At 43.9% G+C, this 17,111-nt stretch overlaps 1 protein-coding gene across 1 annotated transcript in view; it reads right to left on the bottom strand.

Annotated features, from left to right (window-relative positions):
- Positions 1-17,111, bottom strand: part of BRSK2 (BR serine/threonine kinase 2) — a 453,700-nt gene that overhangs the window by 213,184 nt on the left and 223,405 nt on the right. The window contains exon 2 of the mRNA XM_026653919.1: positions 498-592. Within this exon, the coding sequence (XP_026509704.1) occupies positions 498-592 (95 nt within the window). The remainder of the gene's footprint in view (positions 1-497; positions 593-17,111) is intronic.

Genomic DNA, 17,111 nt, shown 5'->3' with positions numbered 1-17,111 from the left:
CCGCGGGTTTTTTTTTTTTTTTTTTTTGCTTGGGGCGGCAAAAAGCCAGAGCCGGCCCTGAGTGGAACTATACCAATTTACACCAGGCGAGGATCTGGTGCATTAGATCAGAGAGCAGAATGAAACCATACCACAGAACAGCAGTAAGAACACTCACATAACAGAATAGATGTCCTCACCAATCTCTGAGAGTAACAGGCATCACACACCATCTGGTGGAACTTAGAACCCCAACACATGCGTCTGCCATCACACAGCAGTAACAGCACTGAGGCTGGCCGTTAATTTTGCTCTTAATTAAAGCACATGCATACTCCTTCTCTTTAATTCCAGCCGCCCCCACCCCTGAATTATTATTATTATTATGCACAGCACAGTCCTAGAACTGACAGGGATGTTTGTTAAACATAATTAAAGATATTAATTTTGCATGGAACAGAAGCCACAGAGCCAAGAACTATACTTTCCCCCCCTCAAATCTCCCATTAGAAAATTACCTTCATTAGCACCGACTCGCTGAGCTTCTCTCTGTTGACAATTTTTATCGCGACCTTTTGACATGTTACACAGTGAACCCCCAACTTCACAAGCCCTGCAGGAGAAACAGAGAGATAGAGAGAGAAAGATGGTTAGAGACATCCCCCGTTAAGCTCTTTGCTGTTAGCATCTTACATGGCAGTTTGGCTATTTATATGCAAATGTTTTTCCATTAGTCCTTACTCCCAGGGAAAAAAAGCCTGTGAATAATGAATAAACTGTAGAAGATCCGGCAGCACTAGGAGTTAACCCATGTCTACACTAGGAACACTTTGAGAGTATAGCTATATTGGTATACTATACTGGCAAAGCACTTCTAATGCAGATGTAGCTTATCCCAGTAAAACTGAGCTTTTGCCAGTATTGCTTATTCCGGCCCCCACTAAGAGAAATGATCTATACTGGCTCAAGAGCAGTTCTTCCCATATAACTAGGTCTACAGAGGGGGCTTTTGCCAGCACAGCTATATCGGTCGGGGATCATACCTCTTCACTCCACTGATTAACGTAGCTGTGCTGGCAAAATTCCATAGTGCAGACTTGGCCTAAGATGACTTCCAGGTTCTCCCAGTGCTGCCACAATTAATGGGGCTGTCATCTTTCTATTTCAGTCTCTCCTGCTGGACAAAATGGACATTGTGATGTAATGTTATCACAGCATGCAAAAGCATCAACATGTTCTGATGCAATGTTGCAACCCAATGATGGTTTCCTGACCCAAAATAATTTTCAGGGCAGTTATATGGTCATACATGCAACAGACCATTTATCTAGATGATACCACAACATTTGGGACAGAGACAAACCTAAAAAAAATAAAATAAAACCAACCAGTAACTGGCACTAGGGGTATCAATAGCTATTACAGACTATAGGTCAAATTCTTCTTTCATTTACAACAGTGCAAATCTGGAGTAACTCCAATGAGATCGCTCAATTTACACTAGTGTCAAACTAGCATTTGTCCCTTTACCTCTCAAACTTCCCTTCCATAAAGTACGGTTCTGCTCTGAAAGGTAGCAGCATAAAAATGACACCTTCTTACTCAACAGATCTACTTCCTGTGTGTATTCAATCAGATCTGCTTGCGTTAGTGACTAAAATAAGTTTTACTGCTTTTTACTCCCATCAGCGCTGCAGAGTCAACACAGCTGCAGGAGACTATGCTGGATTCTATTACTTCTTGTGCATCATCCACAGAATGGTCTATTAAGTTTGAATCAGTGAGACCTGTGCAACCCATGGCACTGCACAGGGGGTCACCAAGGGCCAGTTTGGCCTGTAAAGCCTTTATTATTGCTAATAATGCACAAAATGGAAAGAATCCTGCTTAATTCTCAGAGCCCAGACTGGGGTTTAGAGTTAGGAGGAAAAATCCATCTTTTTTACTTATAAGCTGAATATAGTGGATTTGGATCCTTGAGAGACAATGAACATGGGGAGGCCTTTTCACAGAGTATTCATGGCAAACCACACATCCAGATGGACCCATATTAGCCCTTGTCTCAGAAAGATCTGGCCCCAGTGGAGTGAACGGGGGTTCTACCACTAAATCCAATGGTTTGTCCTCAGAGGTATGCCTACTTTTTAATCTTACTGTAAATCATAATTTTGGAACTGTGAAACAGAGGTTCTGGGGAAAATACCCTTGTTTATGCCCAAGAAATGAACCCCACCCACCTTTCTAGCTCCCTCCCTCTTCTGCACTCTGCTCACGTTTGTTGGAACTTTCTCGTCACACACCACACATCCCGTGTTCAGACTCAGCTGGTCAAGTGCTGACACGGCACAAAGCAGTTTTACTTTTCAGCCATAACATAAACGAGTCATAGAAACTAAGAGCTCAGCAATGACAAACCCATTTGAAATTAGGTCCAGCAACAGCCTGCCCACTGCCTTGGGCAACTCCCAGCACCCAGCTGTGCTAGGACCAGACCACAATCCCACATCTAAATTCAGTCTACTCAATAAACTAATAGCACTGCTGGCGCCACATTCACCTCTCCCAGCAGCTGCAATGCTACCGCTGCTGCTTCTCTTTGGCTCCACTCCTTTGACTGGACAGCGACTCCTTGGCACTACTCGCTTGTGGCTATGCACAGATTTACTCTGTGTCCATCGCTTTCCCCTGGCCTCCAATGTGAGGCAGAGCTCTGAATCTTTTGCAAAAAAAAAGTGCATCATGTTTGCATCATCCTTAACTCTCCCCCCCCCCCACCCCCATACTAAAATACTCTGGCTTAACTTCCAGTTGTATTCTTTGTAGCTGGATTTCCAGCAGTCCCACTGTTGCAATGGCACAACACTGCATTGTTGCACCATGCAGAACACTGCCTGCGAGAGGACAAAAGGCTAACCTGAAGCAGCAGTGTGCTCCCCTAAGGTACTATGTTGAATTGCTGGTACCTTAGATTGCAGGATCTGAATTTAAATGTGTTGTTCACAATTAAAGATGAGGTGGAGATTACTTATCTGTAACTGGAAGTTGTGAGTTCCCTATCTGTATCCCACATGTGGGTAAACGTGTGCCACATGTCCGAGTCTGGAGATTCTTAGTAAGCAGTGTCCATTGGCCCACATGTGCACAGTTGCTCTCTTTGTGCTCCAGACAGAGGGCATAAGAGATAGTGCAAGCCGACACCTCTCCATTTCCTCTTCTTACCATGAATCAGATAAGATCCGAAGCAGAGGGGAAGGAGGGGCAGTTAGTGGAATATAAATAGGAACCATGCATCTCAAGAACTTCCAGTTACAGGTAAGTAACCTCCATTTCTTCTTTGAGGGCTGGTCCCTGTGTGTATTCCACATGTGGATGTCTGACAAGCAGTATACAGACTGGGGCTGGGTGGGTAGATTGCAGTCAGTAAAGATGCTTGAAGAACTGCAGTCCCTACAGCCACATCTGCAGAGGAGGCCTGAACTAGCACATAATATTTTGTGAATGTGTGAATGGAGCTCCAGGTAGCTGCTCTGCACATGTCCAGTATCGGTACCTCCTGGAGAGATGCTGTTGAGGTAGCTTGTGCTCTCCTTTTGGGGGAGGGATATGTGCTAATTGATAGCACACAGTGATGCAAGCAGAAATCCATTCAGAGATTCTCTAAGAAGATATCACTTGTCCTCGTGACCTTTCTGCTATAGTGACAAATAATCTGGGTGATTTTCTGATTGGTTTGGCCCTTTACAGGTAGAATGCCAGGGCTTGTCTGACATCCAGAGAATAAATTCCTTTCTCATCAACAGATGCATGGGGTTTGGGGAAGAAAACCAGTAAATGGATAGGTTGGTTGACATGCAATTCAGAAATTACTTTAGGGAGTAACTAAGGATGATGTCAAAGAGAGTCTTTCTCCTTGTGAAAAATGGTGTATGGTGGGTCAGCATCTTGCTCACCATTCTGGCCAAAGTAATAGCAACTGAAAATGCGACCTTCATGGAACGGTGGGACAGAGAGGATGTGGCCAAAAGTTCAAATGGTAGTCTGGTACCTATTAACAGGACGAGACAGAGGTCGGATTGACCACTGGCAGGAAGGGCCTGACTAGGCCTTTCAGGAATCTAACCATTGTTGGGTGAGTGAAAATGGAATGCCTGTGTACTGACCCTGACTACTGTGAGATGGACCCACAGTGACCTAATGGAAAGACCTGAATTCTTCAATGGCAGAAGATAATTTAAAACAGCTGGGATATCTGCAGGTTCTGAGGAAGACAGATTGTGCCTTGCCCAGGTGGAGAAGCGTCTCCATTCAGCTAGGTAGCAGTTCCGAGTGGAATCGTTCCTTCACAGTTGTTTTAGTTCTGATGCCTGTTCAAAACCAGGCTGTAAGATCATGTGGGTCTGGATTAGGGTGTCTGATTTTGCCATTCTCCTGAACAAGAAGATCCAGGAAGGGGTGGATCCTGAGAGGAGGATGGGCTGACATTCTCAAACCAGTCCAGAACTGTCTGGACCAATCCAGTGCTATGAGATTGACTCTGGCCTTGTTGAAATGGAAATTTCTCACATCCTGTGATAGCAGAGGGATGGGAGGAAAGGCATATCTGAGTCGGTCTGTCCATGATGAGAGGAGAGCGTCACCCTAGGAGTTGCGGCCCACAGCTGCTCTGGAGCAGCACAGGAGAAGTTTCCTGTTCATTTAGGATGCAAGGAGATCCCATTGAGGTATTCCCCACAGAGTGAATACCTCGCACAGGACAGAGTTGTGTATTTCCCACTCATGGTCTGCAGAGGAGTGCCTGCTAAAAAATATAATAATAATATACAGAGATTTACCTATCTCCTAGAACTGGAAGGGACTTTGAAAGGTCATCAAATCCAGCCCCCTACCTTCACTAGCAGGACCAAGTACTGATTTTTGCCCCAGATCCCTAAGTGGCCCCCTCAAGGACTGAACTCACAACCCTGGGTTTAACAGGCCAATGCTCAAACCACTGAGCTATCCCCTCACCTGAAATTGTCTGCTTGAAGCGGGGGCTGATATGGCCGAAGAGACGGGTCTATCACTCTTAGATGGACCCAGTGGATGCTGGTCTTTATGTTTAGGAGTTGGAACCAATGATGATACCGAATGATCCTTTTTATTTCATACTTTACCCTCCTTCCCGGGGTTCTCAAGTGATACTGAGCCCTTAGAATTTGCTCGCGAAGGCTCACCTGTCCAGGATGAATTAGGGGAGGGAGTCTCTTCTTTTAGAAGCACAGCTGGAGGGGGGAATCTGTCCTAATGACAGTTCTAGGCTCCACTCCTAAGCTCATGCCTGGAGGCTGATGTACCAGGGGGTCTTCCTGGTCCAAATCAGAGTCAGGTCTCATGGCCTTCTCCATAAAGTGTTTCCTCAAACTTAGGCTCACAAGCTGTGTGTGTTCGCAGGGGAAATGAGTGGCAAATGCTGCACTTTGCTGAGATATGTGTTCACACAGAAAGGAGAGGCAGCATTGGTGCTTGTCACTCACAAAGAAGGAGCAAGGACAAGAGATGCAATTCTTGAGCCCTGGGACTCTGGGCACAGTCCCAGTCTGTGGGGAGGGACTTCCTGAAAGGGGAGAAACTAAGCTAAACTAACTATAAACTACTATATCACAACTTTAGCCATGCTAAATATTAAAGCTATTTATAATATATACTTACAGGCTGATAAGAAGGAAGCTGGAGACATCTGTGAACACAGAGGATTTTGACTCAGGCCAGCAGCAATAAGAAGGAACTGAGAGGCATCAGCCCACATTGCCTCTTATGCCCTTGGTCTGGAGCCCAAGGAGGGCAACTGCGCATATGTGGGACAACAGACACTGCTTACTAGGACTCTCCAGACTCGGGCACATGGCACATATGCGTACTCATGCGGAATACACATAGGGACCGGCACTCAAAGAAGAATGTTCCTTTCTGGTCTATATTGCCTTGCACCTTCCCAATCTATAAATTAAATTTCCCCTGTCCTCAGCCATACATCTTGACAAGACAAAACAGGGCCTTTGATCGTAAACATGAGAGGACATTTTATTGGATAGGCAGGTTTCCCTGGCAATGAGAGAAGTGGTATCTGGACTCAGGGCTAATCAATGTCATATTGTCCAGTGCCTCTCCCCGGCCACAAACTTGTCAGACAAAGTCGAAAGCTCAGGCTTAACCATTGCATCTACCCCATTAATAAATGTTAAACACTGAGAAACACTACATGCCTTGTAGAAACCAGACAATGAGCTGGATTGTACTTCCACACTGGTTTCACATTGGGTTAACTTGACTGACTTAAAGGAATTTCTCAAGATTTACATTGGCGTAACAGAGAACAGAATTAGGCCTTACATATTTGAGATCACTGGAATTTCTCTCTCCCTCCAAGCAAAATTTAAAAAATACAAATAAAGGAAGGTTGCCCTAGTGCTGCTTGTCTTGTACCTGACCCGCAGGTAGAGACAGGATGACATTCTCAAGGGCTCTCAATACAGCACCTTTTTCCAACCCCAAATTCACTTAACTGTGTATATTTGAAAAAGAAAAATTAAACCTTTCCTTCTGATTTTTGCTTGCCAATGTCACACGATGGCTACGAGCAAGAGACAGAGAGTGAGTGAGTGTGTGTGTGTGTGTGTGGCCTGCTAGTGGCTAGTCCACATAAAGGATAAGAGCCTACTACTGCTAGTAGTTAAGCGAGTTGCTCTTTTAGTTCAAGCAGTAAAAGCTCATGGTTTGGAACTGAAAAGTCCTGGCTGCTATCCTTCCTGATAACCCATAGTGGGGAGTCGTTAAACAGAGGTGGCTTGTAAGGGGATTTGAACATCTGTGCGCTTCAGATGTTTAGGATGAGCTTCTTCTGCCACATAGTGTGCATAATGTGCTAGGTGTGTTATGTTTCCCTCTAGTGGCTAGTCTAGGGGATGAGAACCTAATAATGCAAATTAACTAAAGGAGTTTCTCCTGAAGCTGAAGTGATAGAGCAGGGGTCGGCAACCTTTCAGAAGTGCTGTGCCGAGTCTTTTATTCACTCTGATTTAAGGTTTTGCGTGCCAGTAATACATTTTAACATTTTTAGAAGGTCTCTTTCTATAAGTCTAGAATATATAACTAAACTATTGTTGTATGTAAAGTAAATAAGGTTTTTAAAATGTTTAAGGAGCTTCATTTAAAATTAAATTAAAATGCAGAGCCCCCCGGACCAGTGGCTAGGACCCGGGCAGTGTGAGTGCCACTGAAAATCAGCTCGCGTGCCGCCTTTGGCACGCGTGCCATAGGTTGCCTACCCCTGTGATAGAGACTCGTGATTTGGATTGGAGGATCCAGGGTTCTATCCTTCCTAATAGGCCATGGCAGAGGCGTTGTTATAAAAGTCCTGGGGTGATTCCTGTTCAGTTCTTATTCGACAGTAAAATTAGCTAGTTCTTAGGACTCTGAGTTAAAGGAGTTCATTAATTAAAAGTTTGTTTGTACAACACTTTGGAGGTGCAAAGTAGTCCATACATTCTGGCCAGCCACTGGTGTAGCTGCGACAGTGCAATCTCTAAGGTAGACAGGATGCTGTAATTTGCACTGGCACAGCTTATCCAGGATTTAAACAGGGGCAAGGTGCACCTGTGCAAATTATGCCTTTGCCAATCTATCTTTAGGGTTTGAGCCAGTGCAGCTATGCCAGTAGCAGAAACCCCCCGTGTAGTAGTAATCAGTGTTATATTACAGAGCCCCTGCAGAGACAGAGATCACTGTGGGAATCAAGGAAGTGCAAATAAAAGGTTTACATAACGATTCATCTGAACATCCCACCCCCACACTTTGCTCCCTCCTTTCTCACTGCCAAAGGGACTTCCACTTTCTATCCCTGGGTACCCAGGAGCTCTGGGTGTATCAACATCCAGGGTCTACAAAATGGGCTGTTACAGAAGAGGATATGATATGCAGACATTTGGTAATTTGTCAGGCTTCCTTTGGCCTCAGCTTCATCAGGAATGAAGTCCTCTACTTTCAGGTTGGGGGCAGAAGGAAGGGAGTGAGGGGAGCTATCATCATCTTTTCATTTATAATTAAAAGCCAGAAACTGAAAATTCACAAGAGCATCTCGCTGTTTTCCACCGAACAGAAAGAAGGAAACCCCGACCGATGATACAAGGGAAAGGCTGACAGGAGAACAAGAAGAGTGAGGGGAAATATCTTTGCCCTTCACATCCTAATGCTACAGCGTCCTACTGACAAACCTAGGGGTGAACTTGAGCTGCTAACCGGAGTTAAAAGCTGAGATGCTCTGTCTTCCCTGCTATTCTAACCTGAGTTAGCTAACCCGAATTAAGAACACACTCTCTTTTTCAATGTACACAAACCCATCTATATGAGATTTAGTGTAGTCGGCTGCCCCTTTACTGTTCAATCCAGAGCAGGATTTAAGGACAACTTAGGCCTGATTGCCCACTTCATTGCACCTTGCATAGTCATTTATATCAGTACAAAGTGAGTATAAACCCTCACCAGTTCAGAATGGTGATTTTTGCGCAGGTGTAAACAACACAAGGTGCAAGGCAGTGGAAAATAAGGTCCCCTGTGTAAAGTGTTAACCTAGGAGCTAGTGAACCAGAGAAAAGCACAGGGTCTTTCTGTGGCCATTAGCCCCACTTCTGTTTACTGTGAGAGACACTCCAGGAGTAATAGGGCAGTTATTTTTTCAGTCCTATCCAAACCTTGGCTTCTATTGAGGATGCCAACAGGATGCAAATTCTCTTTTGGGAAGGGGTCAAGTAAAGATCGTGAATCAAGAAGTAACGTTGTCCTTTAAACATTGTATTTATGGTACATTCTGTGTTGATGCACATGAGTTCTCCCATTCTTCCAGTGTTATAGGAAACTTCATGTGTGTTTCATGGTTCTGATTTTTTGAAAAACTACTATGTAAATGAGTGCATTATAAACATAAATAGCAATTTAGTTAAATTACTCCCCACTAATTAGGGGAGATGTGTTCAGATCTCTGGGAACAGAAAATGAATCAATGCTGTATTTGTAAATACTGATAATTGCCTGTAATGGGAAGACTACTGGGTCTTGAATTGCTGAAAAGATTTTAAATAATTTGATTAAAAAAAGATCGCCTATAAAATGAACACTGTCCATTTCTTCAAATCTAAACTGCTGTGAGCATGGGGTACTGCAGAGCAATCCCCATTTGGGAGCCAATTCTGGGAGCTGCTTTAGAAGCCAGCTCGGTGACCTGTCTGCCCAATTTGTTTTTAATGTTTTTTCTAATTGTTGGGAAGTGCCTCAGCGTATACAGGGCATTATTGTACCTTTTAAATCTTTGGTCAAGATAATCAGCTAATGTAAATGAGCATAGCTTCAGTGAAGTCAATAAAGATGCGCGCATTTATATCAGCAAAGACTCCATATGTGCATATTTGTTTTTAATATCACTTAATTTTTTCAGAGCTTTTGGACAGTTTGGTTTACTTAGATCAGGGCCATTATATCCAGTACCAAGTTAGTGGAGAAGAAGGGGACACTTTAAAATATGGCCCTATAGTACTTTAAGTGCTAGCATTGTTAAAATTAACAAGTTTATTATTAACTGCCAGTAACCATCTCTCTAGTGGCGACTAAGTGGATAAAAATGCTTTTTTGTGCTAGATAATTTCTGGCATATGAATTGGCACAAATGCTCTACAGTATATTCAGAGAAGCAATACATAAACAACTTTTAAGTTCCTGGAAACTCTAAATGAAACGCCAAAGCCCAAAAGCTACATATGGCCACAGGGTTGAGCACTTCATGGCTGCTGGAAACAGAGTCAAATCCCAACCTCACCAAAAGCAATGGCAAAACTTAGACATAACTGACCAAATCCAGCATGTCAATACTCAGTTCTTACTCAGGCAAAAATCTGCCTGACTTCAATGGGAGTTTTGTCTGAGTAACATATCAGTAAGGACCTTCGGATTTGTGCAGTGTGTCCAGAAAGAGGCAATAGAAATAAAAAGTTCTGGTCATTATTAAATGCTCTGGCAACTACTTTAGGAAGGTTTATTTGAATGTTGAGAGGATCCGCTCTATTCCATATTGAGAAGCACTGGTGGTCTTGCTCAAATCCATATGGGACAACTATCAGTATCTCAAAGCTCACGCAAAATCTTGCTTAGTTACCACTCTCTGCTTTGGAGAAACCCAAAGACTGGAAATGCAGGGGGAGGAAAAAGGGACTCAAGGGTTAAAAACAATCATCATTCAAATTGCTGTAGATAATGAAAATCAGGAAATGCTGACACTAGGTATTGCCAGCACAGTGGGTCTGCTCACTGCCCTGCATAGTCAGCAAAGGCAGCTGCCAGAGAGGCTCTGTCTTGTACCTTATACCTAGCTTGTACATCCTGGGCATGTGGGATGAGAATGAGGGAAGAGAATCAAGAATCAGATCAGATGAATGTACTAAGGGGCCCTGGCTAATTCCAGACAATAGTATCCTGCTCAGTTGAATTATCACTTAGGAGTCTGTCCAGACTAAAGATATTGCTCTTGTTTTAATTTTAGTAAACTAATTGCAAATGCTAATGTAGATACTCCAGGACACAAATGCTTGTGGTTTACCTCAGGGCTCAGCCTAGCACTGGCAATGAATTAGTCTGAGTTAAAACTAGAGCAAAAACTACATTAGGCATACCCCAATTAGTCCTATTTTCACAGGGGCCTCAATATGGCTCTGAAAGTCTGCGTGTGTAATCACCTGTGTATGCACTTTTCAAGCACTAAAACCTGTGCATATAAATGCTAGAATTTACATACCCATATAAACTGGGATTTGCTTTTGTAAATCCTATCAGGTGTTCCTGACTGAAAAGTACACACACAGATATTTACACAGATCTACATGCCCCAAAACAGACCACTTCTGAAAATGAAGACCTAAAAGCAGCAAACAAAACTATTCACACACAGTTAGAAGAAGCTGGGGAAAATGTTTATAAAATGTGAGATTTCTACCCCTTACAACAAATATCTTCAGCCACTATGGCTTCTTGGGGGTTAAATCAACTCAGTTACACCAGATGGCAACACTGACTTCAATGGAGTCACTTAGGATTTACACTGATGTAACAGGGATTAGAATTTGGCCCACAGCGACTCAATTTCCACAACTGTAAAATAAGGATAATACTTACTTACCTACCTTGCAAGGATTCTAGGGGGATTAATTGATTAATCCTTATAAAGAACTTTGAAAAAAATCTAAAGCCCTGTGTAAATTCTAAGTATTATTACTAGCAAAATTGCATCTAAAATACAATTCTGAAAAGAAACATCTATTTCATTTCTTGTTAACAGCTCCTATTTCATTCACCACGTTTTTCTGGTCCGTAATTTGATGGTTCTCCACAGTACATTTCATACTTTTATAGCTGCATTTGCAATAAGTTTGTGTCAGAGCATCTTGCTTATGGAAAACCATAATTGTTCTTAATTACTCAGTCCCCTCATTGAGCAGATGTTTATTTTTCTATAGCAATTGTTATCTCTAATTATTGTCTTTAAAATAAACACAGTCTTATATCAAGTGACATACAAATTATATGGTGTCAGTTTATAATTGGAAGTGGGGGGTGTGGTGGTTTAATCTACAAATCTAAACAGATGTGGATGGAGGTACCCTGTTCTGTAATGAAGTAATTTGACCATGAGCTGTTCTACAAAGATTCCAGGGCTGGAAGGCTGTTCTAAGAAGCCTGTGCAATAACTGCTTCTAAATTGAATAAACTGTAATTACAGTAGGAGTACAGCCAGAGTTCAAATTTTCAGCATGAGCATGGAGGGAGCTGCTCATCAGTGCCAGGATTCACACTTCCTGGCTCAGAACACAATGGGAAGGCATATATCAAATCACTATAGCCTGGATTCACTCTCTTAGGGCTCAAACAGAGCCGGGCTGGGGCGGTGAGGGGAGAATACATATTAGCTCACCAATGCTAGGTTTCACACTGTGTGCTGTGGAGATGATGGTGGGATCATCCTCCGAGCAATGCAGGATCAAGACACACAGAACTGAGATCGGCTCTAGTGATTTTTATCTTGGTCTCTTGCTTATAATATTTTGCATATCAGTACTTCCTGCAAACCCTTTGCGTCAGCTGCATGGAGTAGAAAATGTGACTGAGGAGTTCCTTTGACATGCTGCCTTCCTCAACTTACTACACACATGCACATGTTCAAAGTGTCCCCCTGAGAAACCAGGGCAGAAACCTCAATTGAAACATTGGTGCCACCATTATTAAAATGCTTTTGTTTCATCAGGTGGAGAGAAAAAAAAAGCCAACCTAAACAAGGTTGAAGTTTCTTGGGATTTTTCGAGAGCTTGTGACTTCCTGCCAGCTGGGCTTTTATTTCAGAACAGCTCTTCATTCCCTCACAAAACACTTGGGGAACTATGCTTTGCTGCCACTGGAGAGACACCGGTAGCAGCTTCCAGAAGACGTGTGTGAAAACACCCAGCCAAAGCTCCTCATGGACTAGAGGAGAGGACAGTGGCTTCATTTTTTTTAATTAAACAGATATAACAACATTACAGAGCTCTTCATGGCTGCAATAGTGAAAACTGCCTTTTTCACAGCTCTGGATGAACCCTGGGAAAACTCTTCCTCTAACCCCACTCTGCCAGCCCCAGAAGCTGAGAGAAAAGAAAAGCCAGCATGGCTCCCATCCTGCCTATAGCAGCCAGATCTATGCACCTCCTTGAGCAACCCTCCTTGAGATCAAAGTCCACCTTCAGACCTCATTAATCCATTACCAGTAGGTGCCTGAGGGCAGCTGTTCTCAAACACAAGGGGAAGTGGTAGGAGGTACAGAAGAGCCCTGTCTATCCCTCATAAGATAGCTTTTAAAAAACATGTCAGTGTAATTAGGTAGCATCTGGGTAATGAGCCATGCTGTCCTATCTTGGTCTAGTGATCCATTGAGGAGGATTGATGCTCTAACACAGTGGGTGTCAACCAGGGGCCCGGGACCCCTTGGGGGGCCGCAAGCAGGTTTCAGGGGGGATGCCAAGGAGGGCTGGCATTAGACGTGCTGAGGCCCAAGGCAGAAAGCCAAAGCCCCACCGCATGGGGCTGAAGCGTAGGGCCCAATGCCCTGTCACCTGGCGCTGAAGGCTGAGTAGCTTAGCTTTGCAGGGACCCCTCTGGCATGGGGCTCAGGCAATTGCCCAGCTTGCTACCCTCTAATGCCAGCCCCGGCTTTTATATGCAGAAAAATAATTGTTGTAGCATGGGTGGGCCATGGAATTTTTATAGCATGGGGGGGGCGGGGGTGTCAGAAAGAAAAAGATTGGGAACCCCTGCTCTAACAAGGAGGGAACATCATAGGGTGGGATGGGAGGGAGAGAGTGGGGCACAGATTGTTTTTCATATGTTTATTGAATTGATGTTTTAATCCTATTTCCTTTGTGCATTTCTCATGTACTCTGCTACCTCCCCCCCCCCCATCCCCCACATTTCTTCCATCTTTCCTGTGTGTGGCTCCCTCATGACAAAGGGCCTCCTGCATTTCAGGGACTTGCCTTATATTTTCTTTGTGCGATTCGCTATCTAATGATGTCGTCCTAGGCCTTATTGTTACACCAGCCCCACTCTTCTCAAAATGGCCAGAATGTTCTTCATCCTGCAAGTCCTTGCACAGAGCACAACAGAGTTGTGCAACTCGCGGCCTTGGGCACAACATGGCAAGGGCAGTTTTTTATCCTCCAGTGCAAATGTGAGTGCAGGATATACCTGACACATGTCAGGGTCAGCACTAGAGAGGCTTGACCCTGCACAGCAGAGGTAAGGAACACTGAGTACAAGCATCAAAAGTACGGAGCAGGATGGGGAACACCGGGGATCCAGATTCTAAATCTAGGCCTAATCCAGCACCCACTCATGTCACTGGAGAGCCTCCCACTGCCTTCAGTGGGCTTTGGTGCAAACACCTGTTGAGAACACCACAGTGTGGTTCCCCAGTTACTAGCAGGAGACATGGCCAAAGAGGAGAGAACACAGCTATTTGTCTTATTTGTATGATTATGATTAATGAGTCTTTCCAGACTCACCTATCTTCCACCCACACTTTGTCCCCTTTTACCCTGTGCTCTTGAGCGTAAGGGAGTAGGTGTGTCAAGGAGACGGAGACATACTATTGGTCTGTGGAGATGATTACATCTAGCACTTCACGTAACTCAATAGTGCCCATCATATTAGCTGCAGCTTAGTTGGATGGACCATTTACGGGCAATGCTTGGGACAAAGGGGTGAGATTCACCAGGTTTATCTGGTAGGAACAAGCTGGGAACCCTTCAGTATCCCAGTAGCTTGTAATAATACATGCAGGAGTTTTAGTCCATTAGCAGATATTCCTTTAAAAGGATTTCCCCAGCAAGTGGGGTTTATGTACTCAGTGCAGGGAACCTTTACAGGTAATTATCTAACAAGTTCATTTCATTGTCATTTTCACCAGCCTTCCAGGTTCAGTTGCAGCACAGAGGGAAAGCCTGGGCTTTAGGGTGGGATAAGCTTGAAAAAATAAGAGAAGTGCTTGACCATCATCCATTTCCCATCTTCAGTGTCAGGATCCCAAGTTCCCAGAGAGTAGGGTGACCCGACAGCAAATGTGAAAAATCGGGATGGGGGTGGGGGGTAATAGGAGTCTATATAAGATAAAGACCCAAAAATCAGGACTGTCCCTATAAAAATCTGGACATCTGGTCACCCTACCAGAGAGTAAAAAGCTGCCAGTAATGGACGTGCCCAGGTACACTGCAAACAGGGTCTGAAAATTATCTGCTTCCCATCTCAAATTTTCATGGGCCCTCATCTTTCCAACCCCAACCAGCTGGGCAATTTAAGAGTATAATGTTTATTCTATGCATCAAGCATAGGGATCAAACCTCATGATTCAATGTCATCACACACAGATGTAATGTTACGTTATCTCAGGGTCCCAGGACAAAGAAGTTGCAACCTAAAAGGGAACCCCATCAAAGTTTCTAGGCTGAGATTTTTTTTTTTTTTTAAAGGCCTAAAGTTAGGCCCCCTCTATTTAGACCATATTTAGCCACCAGGAACTGCAGCATCCCCTCTCAAAACCCACCTCTTTAAAAAGAGACTCATAGACTATACTCACTTTCACACTAAATAAAGACATAAAATAAATAAAAATGAAAGTGTACCACATATGCATAAGTGACAGCCATGTGGCTAATTGAGGAACCACATAATATATTGCAAAGCCATATGATACATTTATTTACCATGAACCTTTGATCACTTCACATGCCCTTTACCCATTAATCAGACTCCACTTGGATTTAGCATTCTGAAGCCATGAGCAACTTCCAACAGCTGAATTTCACCCCCCAAAAATTATCCCTTCCTGAGGCCTAGAATTGCCAAGATTCAATCCTGCACAAATGACTGTTTTTTCTATACCTAAAAATGTCATCATTTTAATGGCTAATACCTTGTAGCTCTACACAGCTAGAGACAGGAGCTTTATCCCAATGGAAGAGGAGGATTCCCAGCTTCCCTAAGGGACCTGACACCTCTTCTTGCCTAGAAATGGCCAGAGAGATCAGCCTTTACAAGTGTGACATTTTTGAGATATAGAAAAGTTACTCTGGGTGATATTTAGACATTTATATAGGTTCCTCTGAGCCCTACACAGCTGACCTCACAGTAACTAAGGCATCTGGGCGGAAGGCTAAAAGAAATAATCCCAATGCAATTTTGAAATCTCTCTAAAATCTTCCTAAAATAACATACGTGGTATATAAATAATACATGAAGGCATAGGTTGATCATCATTCATTTGAGATAACCTGAATAATTCAGTTGTGGCTCGGCCACTCGTGAGCAATGTACCCATCTCAAACTCAAGCCAATAAACCCTTTAGAGCACACTCGGCCTAGGTGTTCTGACAATACCAATAAATAATAATGACAACCCCCTAAGACTATAAATTAAATAGAACAATGTAAGGAAAATCTTCACTATCACAGCCCTCTAGACACAAGTATTAGTTGCCTCAGTGACTGCATCATTATATTGTCTTTTCCTCATTGTTCCCATCTCTGACTGCTCCCCTTGTTGTTATCTCCTCCTGTTCTTGACTTGTCTTAGGCCTGGTCTACACTACGAGTTTAGTTCGAATTTAGCAGCATTAAATCGAATTAACCTTGCACCCGTCCACACAACGAAGCCATTTACTTCGATATAAAGGGCTCTTAAAATTGATTTCTGTACTCCTCCCCGACGAGGGGAGTAGCGCTGAAATCGACATTGCCATTTCGAATTAGGGTTAGTGTGGCCGCAATTCAACGGTATTGGCCTCTGGGAGCTATCCCACAGTGCATCATTGTGACCGCTCTGGACAGCAATCTGAACTCGGATGCACTGGCCAGGTACACAGGAAAAGCCCCGTGAACTTTTGAATTTCATTTCCTGTTTGCCCAGCGTGGAGCGCTGATCAGCACAGGTGACCATGCAGTCCCGGAATCAAAAAAGAACTCCAGCATGGACCGAACGGGAAATACTGAATCTGATCTCTGTATGGGGAGATGAATCTGTTCTATCAGAACTCCATTCCAAAAGATGAAATGCCAAAACATTTGAAAAAATCTCCAAGGCCACGATGGACAGAGGCCACAACAGGGACTCAACACAGTGCTCCATGAAACTTAAGGAGCTGAGACAAGCGAACCAGAAAGCCAAAGAATCAAATGGACACTCACGGAGGGAGGGGCAACTGACGACTGTAGCTATCCCACAGTTCCCGTACTCTCAGAAAACCATTTGAATTCTCGGTTGAGCTCCCAATGCCTGAAGAGTCAAAAACATTGTCACAGGTGGTTCAGGGTATATGTCGTCAGGGCCCCCCCCGTGAAAGCAAAGGGGAAAAAATCGTTTATTGCCTTTTTTCACTGTCACCGTATGTCTACTGGATGCTGCTGGCAGACGCGGTGCTGCAGCGCTACACAGGAGCATCCCCTTGCCTTGCCTTGTGGAGGGCAGAGGGTGCAGTATGACTGGTAACCGTCATTGTCGTCCCGTGGGTGCTCCTGGCTGGCCTCGGTGAGGT

The sequence above is a fragment of the Terrapene carolina genome, unplaced genomic scaffold (genome assembly GCF_002925995.2).
Source record: "Terrapene carolina triunguis isolate 2854851 unplaced genomic scaffold, T_m_triunguis-2.0 Scaffold171, whole genome shotgun sequence".
Classification (NCBI taxonomy): domain Eukaryota; kingdom Metazoa; phylum Chordata; order Testudines; family Emydidae; genus Terrapene; species Terrapene triunguis.
This window is presented reverse-complemented; position numbering and strand designations above follow the sequence as displayed.